This window comes from Chlorocebus sabaeus, chromosome X (assembly GCF_047675955.1).
Source record: "Chlorocebus sabaeus isolate Y175 chromosome X, mChlSab1.0.hap1, whole genome shotgun sequence".
Classification (NCBI taxonomy): domain Eukaryota; kingdom Metazoa; phylum Chordata; class Mammalia; order Primates; family Cercopithecidae; genus Chlorocebus; species Chlorocebus sabaeus.
The window spans coordinates 89,277,430-89,291,622 of record NC_132933.1 but is presented as its reverse complement, the minus strand read 5'-3'; the positions used below and the strand labels follow the sequence as shown (position 1 = coordinate 89,291,622).

Sequence of the window (14,193 nt, the reverse complement as noted above, 5' to 3'; positions counted from 1 at the left end):
CTGCAAAAGAAACAGGGTAAAGAGACAACCTACAGAATGGTAGAAGGTATTTGTAAACTATGCATATGACAAGGGGTTAATATCCAGAATATATAAGAAACTAAAACAATTCAATAGCAGTTTAAAAAAGAAAACACACACACACACGCACACACACAGAGACACAACAAAACAATCCAATTAATAAATATGCAAGAGACCTGAATAGATATTTCTCAAAAGAAGACACACGGCCAGGCACAGTGGCTCACACCTGTAATCCAGCACTTTGGGAGACCAAGCTGAGCGGTTCACAAGGTCAGGAGATCGAAACCATCCTGGCCAACATGGTGAAACCCTATCTCTATTAAAAATACAAAAAAAAAAAAAAAAAAATTAGCTGGGCGTGGTGTCATGAACTTGTAGTCCCAGGTACTCAGGAGGCTGAGGCCGGAGAATCACTCGAACCCGGGAGGCAGAGGTTGCAGTGGGCTGAGATCGCACCACTGCACTTCAGCCTGGGGGACAGAGAGAGATTCCATCTCAAAAAAAAAAGAAGAAGACACACAAATGGCCAACAGATATATGGATAAATGCTCAACACCACTAATCATCAGGGAAATGCAAATCAAAACCAAAATGATATAATCTTCACTCGCTAATTAGAACAGCTATTATAAAAAAGACCAAAAGATATAATAAATGCTGGTGAGGATGTGGAGAAAGGGGAACTCTTATGCACTGTTGGCAGGAATGTTAATTATTACAACCATTATGGAAAACAGCATGACATTTCCTCAAATAATTAAAGATACAGTTACTATATTCTCCACCAATTCCACTACTGGATATATATCTACAAAAAATAAAATTAGTATGTCAATTTGGAATCTAAAAATGTTGATTTCATAGAAGTAGAGAATACAATAATGGTTACTAGAGCCTGGGATGTAGAGAGCAGGCAGTCAGGTGTGAGACAAGAAGAATATCTATTACATTGTAGGGTGAGTATAGCAAATAAGAATGTCATGTATATTTCAAGATAGCTAGAAATGAATAATAGTTGAAATGATGGATATGGTAGTTATCAAGATTTGATCATTATACAATACATACCTACACTGGAAAATCACACTGTATCCCATAAATATGTGCAATTATTTTGTTCCAATTATACATTTTAAAATTACTTCACAGAAAAGAAAAAAGCTTCAATACATAATAATTATTTTGAAACAAATGGAAAAAATAGAAAATATTTGTAAAGAAATAGAATGAATACAGAAAAGAACCATATGGAAATTCTTAGAACTGAAAAATCAAATAAAAATAAAAATCACCTGTGAAAATAGTCAATGTAAGACTAGACATGACAGAAGACAGAATCATCAAATTTAAGGACAGGAAAATAGAATTTATGTCGTATGAACAACAGAGAGAAAATAAACTGATAAAAATAATGAACATCTCAGAAACCTGTGAAACAATAATAAAAGAGTTAACATTTATAATTGCTTCAAATAAAGTAATATTCTTAAGTAAAATCTGTCAAAACATGTAAGGATCTCTGTCTTAACGATTTCAAATATTAATGGCAGAAATTAAAGAAGAGTTAAATAAAAGTAAATATATACCGTATGCATAGGTTGGAAGACCCAACATAGTAAATATGTCAACTCTCCTATTTGATCTATAGGTTTAATGTAACATTTATAAAAGTTTGAGCAAAGTTTTATAGACATACACAATGTTCATCTTATATATATTTTTTCTTTTTTTGAGATGGAGTCTCGCACTGTTGCCCAGGCTGGGGTGCAGTGGCAGGATCTTGACTCACTGCAACCTCTGTCTCCCAGGTTCAAGCTATTCTCCTGCCTCAGCCTCCCGAGTAGCTGGGATTACAGGTGCCTGCCACCACTCCCGTCTGATTTTTTGTATTTTTAGTAGAGACGGGATTTCACTATGTTGGCCAGGCTGGTCTCAAACGCCTGACCTCGTGATCCACCCACCTAGGCCTCCCAAAGTGCTGCATTTTAGATTTCTATGCAAATGCACAATATCTAGAATAGCTACAATAATTTTAAAAGGGAAGTATATGGCTGAAAAAATTGTTCTACCTAATGTTAAACCTTATTGTATAGCTACAGTAATCAAGAAAGTACATTGTTTGGAGAACAAAAGAGATAACCCAGAAATACACTCACACAAATATGTTCATCTGATTTTGACAGAGGTGCAAAAGCAATTCAAAGGAGAAAAGACAGTTTATTCAACAAATCGCAACAAATGGAGGAACTGGACATACGTAGGAAAAAATGAAAGTCCCACAAACTATCACAGTGTACCCCATAAATATGTACAATTATTATGTTTCAATTTGAAAATAAAACATTAAAAATATTAGATGTAAACTTCTTATAAAAATATTAACTCAAAATGGAAAACTGGCTAAAATGTGTATACATATTTATATATATGTATTTATATATGTATATACATGTATATGTGTATATATGTATATACGTGTATATATGGGTATGCGTTATGTATATATGTATATATATGTTATACATATATATATATGTGTGTGTGTGTGTGTATATATATATATTTTTTTTTTTTTTCAGACGGAGTTTCACTCTTGTTACCCAGGCTGGAGTGCAGTGGTACGACCTTGTCTTGCCACAACCTCCACCTTCTGGGTTCAAGCAATTTTTCTGTCTCAGCCTCCCAAGTAGCTGGGAATAAAGGCATGTGCCACCATGCCTGGCTTATTTTGTATTTTTAGTAGAGACAGGGTTTCTCCATGTTGGTCAGGCTGGTCTTGAACTCCCTACCCCAGGTTATCTGCCTGCCTAGGTCTCCCAAGGCTACAAAATTTTTACAAAAATTTTAAGAGAAAACATTACAAATTTTGTTCTAGATGAAGGGTTCTTATACTGAACACCAAAAGCAGAATTTTAAAAGAAATAATTAATAAATTTGGCAAATTTAACCTCATCAAAATAAAAACAAATTGCTCTGTGAGACACTCTTACGAGGATTAATAGCAAGCTTCAGAGAGGAAAGAATATTTGGAAAATATATACCCAATAGAAGCTTTGTTTTTTGGTTTGTTTTATTTTTGTTGTTGTTGTTGTTGCTTTTTTTGAGACAGTGTTTCACTCTGTCGCCCATGCTGGAGTGCTGTGCAGTGGGTAATCTCAGCTTACTGAAACCTCTGCCTCCCAGGTTCAAGAGATTCTCCTGCCTCAGCCTCCCGAGTAGCTGAGATTACAGGAGCCTGCCACCACACCCAGATACTTTTTGTATTATTAGTGGAGAAAAGGTTTCACTATGTTGGCCAGCCTGGTATCGAACTCCTGACTTTAGGTGATCCACTCAGTTCAGCCTCCCAAAGTTCTGGGATTACAGGCATGAGCCACCATGCCCTGCCCCACAAAAACTTTGTATCTCAAAAATGCAAAGAACTTTAAAAATTCAATTGTAAAATAGTAAACAACACAATCAGAAAATGACAAAAGACATGATCAAACTGCCCACCAAGGAGGATATACAGATAGCAAATGAGTACACCAAGAGATCATAGTCATTAAATAATTGTAAATTAGGATCACAATGAGATATCACTATACCTCTATTAAAATAGCTAAAATTAAAAAATAGTGGCAACATAAAACACCGACCAGGATACCATAAAACTATTTCAACTACTCCAACCAGGGTTTTATGGGCAAAACTCTGATCTCCCTGGGATGGATCCCTTGTGGAAAGGGGCAGCTGCAGTCCCTGCTGTTCAGCTGACTTAGCCTTTCCTGCCTGTTCGTTCTGGAGAGTCCCGGCAGTCTAGACAAGGGGAGTTCCCTCTAGCATAGCACACCTGCTCCACCAAGGGGCAGCCAGACTGCTTCTTTAAGTGAGTCTCTGATCCTGTTCTTTGTGACTAGGTGAGAGCTACCAACAGTGGTCTCCAGACATCTCCTATAGGAGCATTTGAGCCGGCATCAGGTCAGTGCTTCTCTGGGATGGAGCTTCTAGAGGAATTAAAAGACTGTCATCTCTGCTATTTTGCAAACTTCACCGGTGATACCTCCAGGTGTGGGAGGAACCCAGGGGATTGTTGTCAGAGTGGACCCCCAGCAAACCACAGGAGCCTTATGAAAGAGGGGCCTGACTGTTAAAGAAAAACAAAGAGCAACAACAGCATCAACAAAAAAAAAACCCAAAAAACCCCATTAAAATGTCAGCAACCTGAAAGATCAAAGTAGATAAGCACACAAAGATGAGAAAGAAACAATGCAAAAATGCTGAAAACTAAAAAAGCCAGAGGGCTTCTTCCCCTCCACATGATTGCAACACATCTTTATCAAGGGCACAGAACTGGGCTGAGGCTGCGATGGCTGAACTGATAGAAGAAGGCTTCAGAAGGTGGGTAATAGCAAACTTTGCTGAGATAAAAGAGCGTGTTCTAACACAATGCAAAGAAGTTAAGAATCATGACAAAATATTACAGTAGCTGATAACCAGAATAGCTACATTAAAGAGGAACTTAAATGACCTGATAGAGCTGAAAAACACAACACAAGAATTTCACATTGCAATCACAAGTATCAATAGCCAAATAGACCAAGCAGAGGAAAGAATCTCAGCGCTTGAAGACTATCTTTCAGAAATAGATAGACAAAAATTGAGAAAAATGAATGAAAAGGAAAAAACAAAACCTTCTAAGAAATCTGGGATTATGTGAAAACACTGAACCTATGACTGATTGTTCTACTTGAAGAGATGGGGAAAATGGAACCAAGTTGGAAAACATACTTCATGATATCCTCTAGGAGAACTTCCCCAACCTAACAGACAGGCCAACATTCAAATTCAGGAAATCCAGAGAACCCCAGTAAGATACTCCACAAAAAGATCAACCCAAGATATATAATCATCAGATTATTGAAGGTTGAAGTGAAAACAGAATGTTAATGGCAGTTAGACAGAAAGGCTAGGTCACCTACAAAGGGAAGTCCATCAGACTAACAGAAGACCTCTCAGCAAAAACCTTACAAGCCAGAAGAGATTGGAGTCCAATATTCGACATTCTTAAAGAAAAGAATTTCCAAAAGAGAATTTTATATCCGGCCAAACTAAATTTCATAAGCAAAGGAGAAGTGAGATCCTTTTCAGAAAAGCAAATGCTGAGGGAATTCATCACCACTAGGCCTGCCTTGCAAGAGCTCCTGAAGGAAGCACTAAATGTGGGGGTGGGGGGGGTGGGGGGAACATTACCAGCCACTACAAAAAGACACTAAAGTACACAGACCAGTGACATATGAAGCAACTTCATAAACAAGTCTGCAAAAAAAGAAGTTAGCATCATGATGACAGGATCAACGTCACACAACAATATTAACCTTAAATGTAAATGGACTAAATGTCCCAATTAAAGTCACAGAATAGCAAGCTGGATAAAGAGTCAAGACCCATCAGTATAGTATATTCAAGAGATCCATCTCACGTGCAAGGACACACATAGACTCAAAGTAAGAAATGGAGAAAAATTCATCAAGCAAATGGAAAACAGGGGAAAAAAAGCATGAATTGCAATCTTAGTTTCTGACAAAGCAGATTTTAAACCTACAAAGATCAAGAAGGACAGAGAAGGGAAGGGCATTACATAATAGTAAAGGGATCAATTCAACAAGAAGAGCTAACTATCCTAAATATATATGCACCCAGTACAGGGGCACCCACATCCATAAAGCAGGTTCTTAGAGACCTATAAAGAGACTTAAATTCCCACACAATAACAGTGGGAGACTTAAACACCCCATTGACAATATTAGACAGATCATCAAAACAGAAAATTGACAAAGACAATCAGGACTCGAATTCAGGTCTGGATCAAGCAGACCTGATAGACATCTACAGAACTCTCCATTCATAGACAACAGAATATACCTTCCTCTCATCACAACATGGCATTTACTCTAAAATTGATCACAATTTTTAGAGTAAATGCAAAAGTAAAACACTCCTCAGCAAATGCAAAAGAACTGAAATCATAACAAACAATCCTTCAGACCACAACACAAACAAATTAGAAATCAAGATTAAGAAACTCACTCAAAACCACATAACTACATGGAAATTGACCAATTTGCTCCTTGATGACTTCTGGGTAAAAAATGAAATTAAGGCAGAAATCAAGAAGTTATTTGAAACTAATGAGAAAAAACAAAATGTACCAGAATTTCTGGGATGCAGCTACAGCAGCTAGAGCAGTGCAAGAGGGAAATTTATAGCACCAAATCCCCACATCAAAAAGCTAGAAAGATCTCAAATCAACAATCTAACATCACAACTAAAAGAACTAGAGAACTAGGAGGAAACAAACCCCAAAGCTATCAGAAAACAATAACCAAACTCAGAGAAGAACTGAATGAGATAGAGACATGAAACTTTTTAAGGGATTTTAAAAAAATCAATAAATCCATGAGCTGTTTGTTTTTTTTTTTTTTTTTTTTTTTTTAATTCACAAAAGAGACCACTGGCTAGATTAATAAAGAAGAAAAGAAAGAAGAATCAAATGGACACTATCAGAAACGATTAGGCAAATATCACCACTGACCCCACAGATAAAAGCAACCATCGGAGAATACTATAAACACCTCTATGCACATAAACTAGAAAATCTAGAAGAAATGGATAAATTCCTGGATGCATACACCCTCCAAAGGCTGAATCAGGAAGAAACTGAATCCCTGAAAAGACGAGTAACGAGTTCCGAAATTGAGGCAGTAATAAATAGCATATTAACCAAAACAAAACAAAACACAGGACCAGATGGAATTACAGATGAATTGTACAAGAGGTACAAAGAGGAGCTGGTACCATTTTTTCTGAACCTATTACAAACAACTGAAAAGGAGGGAGTCTTCCCTAACTCATTTTATGACGCCAGTATCATCCTGATACCAAAACCTGGCAGAGATACAACAAAAAAAGGAAACTTCAGTCCAATATTCCTGATAAACATCAATGCAAAAATTCTCAATAAAATACTGGCAAACCAAACCCAGCAGCATGTCAAATAGCTGATACACTATCATCTATTTGGCTTCACTCCATAGATGCAAGGTTGGTTCAACATATGCAAATCAATAAGCGCAATTCACCACATCGACAGAACTAAAGGCAAAATCTACATGATTATATCAATAGATTCAGAAAAAGCATTCGATAAAATTCAACATCCTTTCATGTTAAAAACTCTCAATAAACTGGTATTGAAGAAACATATTTCAAAATAGTAAGAGCCATATATTACAAACCCACAACCAATATCATACTAAATGGGCAAAAGCTGGTAGCATTCCCCTTGAAAACTGACATGAGACAAGGATGCCCTCTGTCACCACTCTTATTGAACATAGTATTGGAGTTTCTGGCCAGGGAAATTAGGCAAGAGAAAGAAATAAAGCATATTCAAATAGGAAGCGAGGAAGTCAAATTATCTTTGTTTACTGATGACATTACCCTATACCTAGAAAACCCCACAATTTCAGCCCCAAATCTTCTTAAACTGGTAAACAATTTCAGCAATGTCTCAGGATAGAAAATCAATGTGCAAAAAACACTAGCATTCCTATACACCAACAACAGGCAAGCGAGAGCCAAATCATGAATGAATCCCCATTAACAATTGCTACAAAAAGAATAAAATACCTACGAATACAGCAAACAAGGGAAGTAAAGGACCTCTTCAAGGAAAGAGGTCCTTCAAGGAAAACTACAAAACATTGCTCAAGGAAATCAGAGAGGACACAAACAAATGGAAAACATTCTACAGTCTTGGATAGGAAGAATCAACGTCTTAAAAATGGCCATACTACTCTTCCACAGGAGGCCTACACACCTCCGCTTGTGCTGCCGCCATGTCTCTAGTGGTCCCTGAAAAGTTCCAGCATATTTTGCGAGTACTCAACACCAACATCGATGGGCGGTGGAAAATAGCCTTTGCCATCACTGCCATTAAGGGTGTGGACCGAAGACATGCTCATGTGGTGTTGAGGAAAGCAGACATTGATCTCACCAAGAGGGCGGGAGAACTCACTGAGGATGAGGTGGAACGTGTGATCACCATTACACAGAATCCATGCCAGTACAAGATCCCAGACTGGTTCTTGAACAGACAGAAGGATGTAAAGGATGGAAAATATAGCCAGGTCCTAGCCAATGGTCTGGACAACAAGCTCCGTGAAGACCTGGAGCGACTGAAGAAGATTCAGGCCCGTAGAAGGCTGTGCCACTTCTGGGGCCTTCGTGTCTGAGGTTAGCACACCAAGACCACTGGCCGCCGTGACCGCACCATGGGTGTGTCCAAGAAGAAATAAGTCTGTAGGCCTTGTCTGTTAATAAAGAGTTTATATACCAAAATAAAAAAAGCCATACTTCCCAAAGTAATTTATAGATTCAATGCTATTCTCATTAAACTACCAATGACATTCTTCACCGTATTAGAAAAAACTATTTTAAAATTCATATATAACCACAAACAACCCACATAGCCAAGACAATCCTAAACAAAAAGAACAAAGCTGGAGGCATCACACCACCTGACTTCGAACTATACTGCAAGGCTATAGTAAAAAAACAGCACAGTACTGGCACAAAAACAGACACATAAATCAATGGAACAGAATAGAGAATTCAGAAATAACGCTGCACACCTACAACCATCTAATCTTCAACAACCCTAGCAAAAACAAGCAATAAAGACAGGATTCCCTATTTATGTATTTATTTACTTTTCCACTTCATTGATAAAAATTTACTGCAGATTAGCACCTAAGAGTAATAACAACAGCAATAAAAAGTAATTTCAAAGAGTTACAATTTCTTCAGCGAAATAGATGGTTCACATCTTCCAGTCCTTTTGAAATAAATTATTAATATTATTCCTTCCCCATTTCCATCTGAATGACTGCAGCAATACAGTTTTTAATTACTCAACATTTTAAAGCCTATAACAGTTAGGCTATGCATACCTCCATGTCCTAATCAGGCATTCATCGCTCACAGCAGGTCTCAATGTATTAGTACCAGCGTCTTCTTTTCTCCCAGTGTCAAGGTTACTCTTAAATACTAGTAAATGCGAAAAGAATTTTTAAGTGGCAAGGCATGGCCCATCAAAAGTCAACCCAAGGGCAGTTTTCAGCCCTGCCTCACCAGGGCGTAGTTCAACTGGTGGATGAGTTGATTGATGCATTCACCCCGATAGCCAGGTGAGCCCATCTCCTTGTGGAAGCTCACTCTATGTTTAGTAGCATGATGTGCCACTGAAAGGTGGAAAGGATGCAAGAACCATGAGATCTGGAAATGCCTCCTCGGGAAGGCAATTTCATGAAAGAGGTCTTCCAAGCAAATAACACCAAACTTCCCCAGGTGCCCCTCAATCACTGTGTTGTCTGTCAGAGGGATGAACTTAACCTTGACCTTGTCTTGTCCACATTTCAAAATGAGTTCCTGGACAGACTTCAGTTTTGGAAATCCCTAGATCACATAAGGTTCCACTATATGCAGAGATGGAGGTGACTGTAGCTGTAATGGGTAGCATAGGGAATCTTTGGGATGAAATTCTTTATATCAACCATGGTAGTTGTCACACTCATCTACACATATAATAAAATTGTAGAGTACTAAATACACATACACATAAATAAGTTCATGTATAAGTGGTGAAATGTGAATGTTTGATAGATTTTATCAATGTCAATTTTATATTTCAATACCGTGCTATAGTAATGCCTGATGTTACCATTGGGGAAAATTGTGTAAAAACTACACAGGATCTTTCTGTAACATTTCTTATAACTGCATGTGAATTCACAATTATCTCAAAATACAGTACGACTGTAATATGTAAAGAAGTATGCATATATTTCTGAATAACAAATAAGGTGCTGAAAATTATATATAATTTGATAATATTTCTTGCTAAAGCAAATAATAAATGTTTTATGTACAGGAAAATTAATTATTCAACTTTTGGCAAGTAATTGAATCTCTCTGTGCTTCCATTTCATCAGACAAAAGATATACAGATTAATTAATCTGTAAAGTGACCTCTTTTTCTAAATTTCTATGAGTCAATGAAAATACACAGCTGGGAGAGAAAGGTAGAAAAAAATGGGTGTGAGATATAATTAATTAATTAACCCATAAGTGGAAAATGTATATAGGGAGAAAACACAATTAGTTAAGTTGAGGGCAAAGGGACAGTGCATCTTAAAACCTGCAGATTGAAATTTTTGTTTTCACTGTTGGGTAATTCAGAACTGCAGATATTTATGGAACTGTTTAATTACTTGTAAAAATGTAATTTTCTTATAGCCTTTGGGTAAAGTTGAATGTGAGAGCTAATGAGAAAAGTAAAATTGGGTGAGTTGGTCATTTTTAATAATGTATTACACATCTAGGGAGACCTGTTCACCTAAATATTAAGTATTTATTTGGCCGGGTATGGTGCCTCATGCCTGTAATCATCTCAGCACTTTGGGAGGCCAAGGCGGGTGGATCACCTGAGGTCAGGAGTTCAAGATCAGCCTGGCCAACATGGTGAAGCCCCATCTCTGCTAAAAAACAAAAATTAGCTGGGTGTGGTGGTGCACACCTGTAATCCTAGCTACTCGGGAGGCTGAGGCATGAGAATCGTTTGAACCCAGGGGGCAGAGGCCACTGCACTCCAGCCTGGTAGACAGAGCAAGACTGTCTCAGAAAAAAAAAAAAAAAAAAAAAAAAAAAAGATTTATTCTAACAGTGGATTGAAAATAGAGACCAGTAATTAAAAAACAACCAATTTTTTGTTAATTTATTGATTTATATATTTAATTATCCATTTCTTTTCTTCTTTTTTTTATTATTATTATACTTTAAGTTCTAGGGTACATGTGCATAACGTGCAGATTTGTTACATATGTATACTTGTGCCATGTTGCTGTGCTACACCCATCAACTCGTCAGCACCCATCAACTCGTCATTTACGTCAGGTATAACTCCCAATGCAATCCCTTCCCCCACCCCCCTCCCCATGATAGGCCCCGGTGTGTGATGTTCCCCTTCCCGAGTCCAAGTGATCTCATTGTTCAGTTCCCACCTATGGGATGTAAAGGACCTCTTCAAGGAGAACTACAAACCACTGCTCAGTGAAATCAAAGAGGACACAAACAAATGGAAGAACATACCATGCTCATGGATAGGAAGAATCAATATCGTGAAAATGGCCATACTGCCCAAGGTTATTTATAGATTCAATGCCATCCCCATCAAGCTACCAATGAGTTTCTTCACAGAATTGGAAAAAACTGCTTTAAAGTTCATATGGAACCAAAAAAGAGCCTGCATCTCCAAGACAATCCTAAGTCAAAAGAACAAAGCTGGAGGCATCACGCTACCTGACTTCAAACTATAATACAAGGCTACAGTAACCAAAACAGCATGGTACTGGTACCAAAACAGAGATATAGACCAATGGAACAGAACAGAGCCCTCAGAAATAGTACCACACGTCTACAGCCATCTGATCTTTGACAAACCTGAGAGAAACAAGAAGTGGGGAAAAGATTTGCTATTCAATAAATGGTGCTGGGAAAATTGGCTAGCCATAAGTAGAAAGCTGAAACTGGATCCTTTCCTTACTCCTTATACGAAAATTAATTCAAGATGGATTAGAGACTTAGATGTTAGACCTAATACCATAAAAACCCTAGAGGAAAACCTAGGTAGTACCATTCAGGACATAGGCATGGGCAAAGACTTCATGTCTAAAACACCAAAAGCAATGGCAGCAAAAGCCAAAATTGACAAATGGGATCTCATTAAACTAAAGAGCTTCTGCACAGCAAAAGAAACTACCATCAAAGTGAACAGGCAACCTACAGAATGGGAGAAAATTTTTGCAATCTACTCATCTGACAAAGGGCTAATATCCAGAACCTACAAAGAACTCAAACAAATTTACAAGAAAAAAACAAACAACCCCATGAAAAAGTGGGCAAAGGATATGAACAGACATTTCTCTAAAGAAGACATTCATACAGACAACAGACACATGAAAAAATGCTCATCATCACTGGTCATCAGAGAAATGCAAATGAAAACCACAATGAGATACCATCTCACACCAGTTAGAATGGCAATCATTCAAAAGTCAGGAAACAACAGGTGCTGGAGAGGATGTGGAGAAATAGGAACACTTTTACACTGTTGGTGGGATTGTAAACTAGTTCAACCATTATGGAAAACAGTATGGCGATTCCTCAAGGATCTAGAACTAGATGTACCATATGACCTAGGCATCCCATTACTGGGTATATACCCAAAGGATTATAAATCATGCTGCTATAAAGACACATGCACACGTATGTTTATTGCGGCACTATTCACAATAGCAAAGACTTGGAATCAACCCAAATGTCCATCAGTGACAGACTGGATTAAGAAAATGTGGCACATATACACCATGGAATACTATGCAGCCATAAAAAAGGATGAGTTTGTGTCCTTTGTAGGGACATGGATGCAGCTGGAAACCATCATTCTTAGCAAACTATCACAAGAACAGAGAATCAAACACCGCATGTTCTCACTCGTTTCTTTTCTTCTTTTGCAAAATAGCTTTTTAAGGCTACAAAGGGTTGCCTGAAATCAATGTGCAGAGAGAAAAATCTCATATATCATGGGGGGTAATCAACCAACACTAAAAGACCTGGGATTTATTATTTGGTTCTTTTACTAAACTGTTGTATTACTCATACTGTCTGTGCCATAGTTTAGAATATATAAAAAAGGATAATACTATGTACCTACTATTTTGCAGAAAATAATATGAAATTTCACTATGTTAAAAGTGATGTTTAACAGTTTAAGTGATATTTTACTTAAGGGAAAATATGATGTAAATATAGGATCACCTAAATTTTAAAAAATATGGAGGAACAGTAGATGAATTTTTAAAAATGACCTTGCAAACTAGAATTTCAAAGCCTATTCTACTGAATCACTAAGAGTAATGAATTTCACTGCTGCTTTTTTTTTTAAAAGTCTTTACTTATTGCAAAATTAGGTTCAACCACTATGAAACCATGAATATTATTCTATTTTCTATGTAATATATTGACAAAGCTATTACCATTCTAAAGTTTAATTTAACGTAAATTATAAAATGAAACTTTTATTTGTAATATAGTTTTTCTGAGGAAAAATATTTTGATAGCAACAGGTACTGTGGCAAATGAAAATTACCTTAGGGACTAGCCCTTGGAATTTTTTTCTTTCCTTGATACATACATTTTCTTTCATTAAAAAGAACAATAACACAATAGATCCACACCATAACTCTGCAAGCAGGTTAAAAAATCTTTTAAAATGAAGGCTTAGATTACTATGAGGTTAATAAAAAATAATTTTCTATTGACCTGTCAGTGAACGTTATTCTGGGCACAACTGAACTGACAACTTTCAAAATCATCACTGGGGAATTGTTTCCCAATCCCATAGCTGAGATTAAAACTTTAGACCGTGCACCCTTCTGGATGCTAGGTGTAGAAAGGGAGATACAAGCTTATTATAAGAAGCTTGAGCTATACATAAAAGTGTAAAGATGAACAAAATAAATAAATAAATAAGAAATCACCCAGAATCTCATCACCCATACATGTTTTCCAGGATAAATGGCAATCACTTTATATTCCCATGTCATTTAGAGCTCTGTGTTAGAATTCCTCATATAGAAGCAAAATTATAACATCTGTATGTGCTTGGGAAAGGAACAGACTTAAAAAAAAAAAAAAAAAAACAGTGGAAACTCATTATGTTTATTCAGTGGAATGCCACATTCAGTTTTCTCCAACAAATCTAAGACATACAAATAAAGTAAAATAAACAGGTATTTGCACCTGTTTAAAGAGATTCAGAGTACTGGAATTCACACCTGCCCACAAAGACACACCCTTTATTCTCAAGAACTTTTGCAAATTTCTTGGGATACAGGCTGAAAATAAGGTCTGGTTTAGGGCCATACTGGAGTGGAACCAAAGATCACTCTTTGAGGCAGTAGGTCTCCAACTTTCAGTGGGCATTGGACATTTCTAGGAAGCTTGTAAAATAAGGAGATTTCTGGTGCCATCCCCAAAGACTCTGATTCAGGAGTTCTGTGGTAG

The 14,193-nt window shown here is 37.1% G+C and overlaps 1 protein-coding gene across 1 annotated transcript; it reads left to right on the top strand.

Annotated features, from left to right (window-relative positions):
* Nucleotides 1-7,884: 7,884 nt before the first annotated feature.
* On the top strand, nucleotides 7,885-8,374 carry LOC103232073 (small ribosomal subunit protein uS13-like). The gene has a single exon (XM_037994669.2). It carries the CDS (start codon nucleotides 7,908-7,910, stop codon nucleotides 8,301-8,303), a length of 396 nt encoding a protein of 131 aa, XP_037850597.1. The 5' UTR covers nucleotides 7,885-7,907; the 3' UTR covers nucleotides 8,304-8,374.
* Nucleotides 8,375-14,193: the final 5,819 nt, after the last annotated feature.

Excerpts from the sequence above, each read along its gene's own strand:
- LOC103232073 (XM_037994669.2), top strand. The coding sequence starts at position 7,908 with ATGTCTCTAGTGGTCCCTGAAAAGTTCCAGCATATTTTGCGAGTACTC.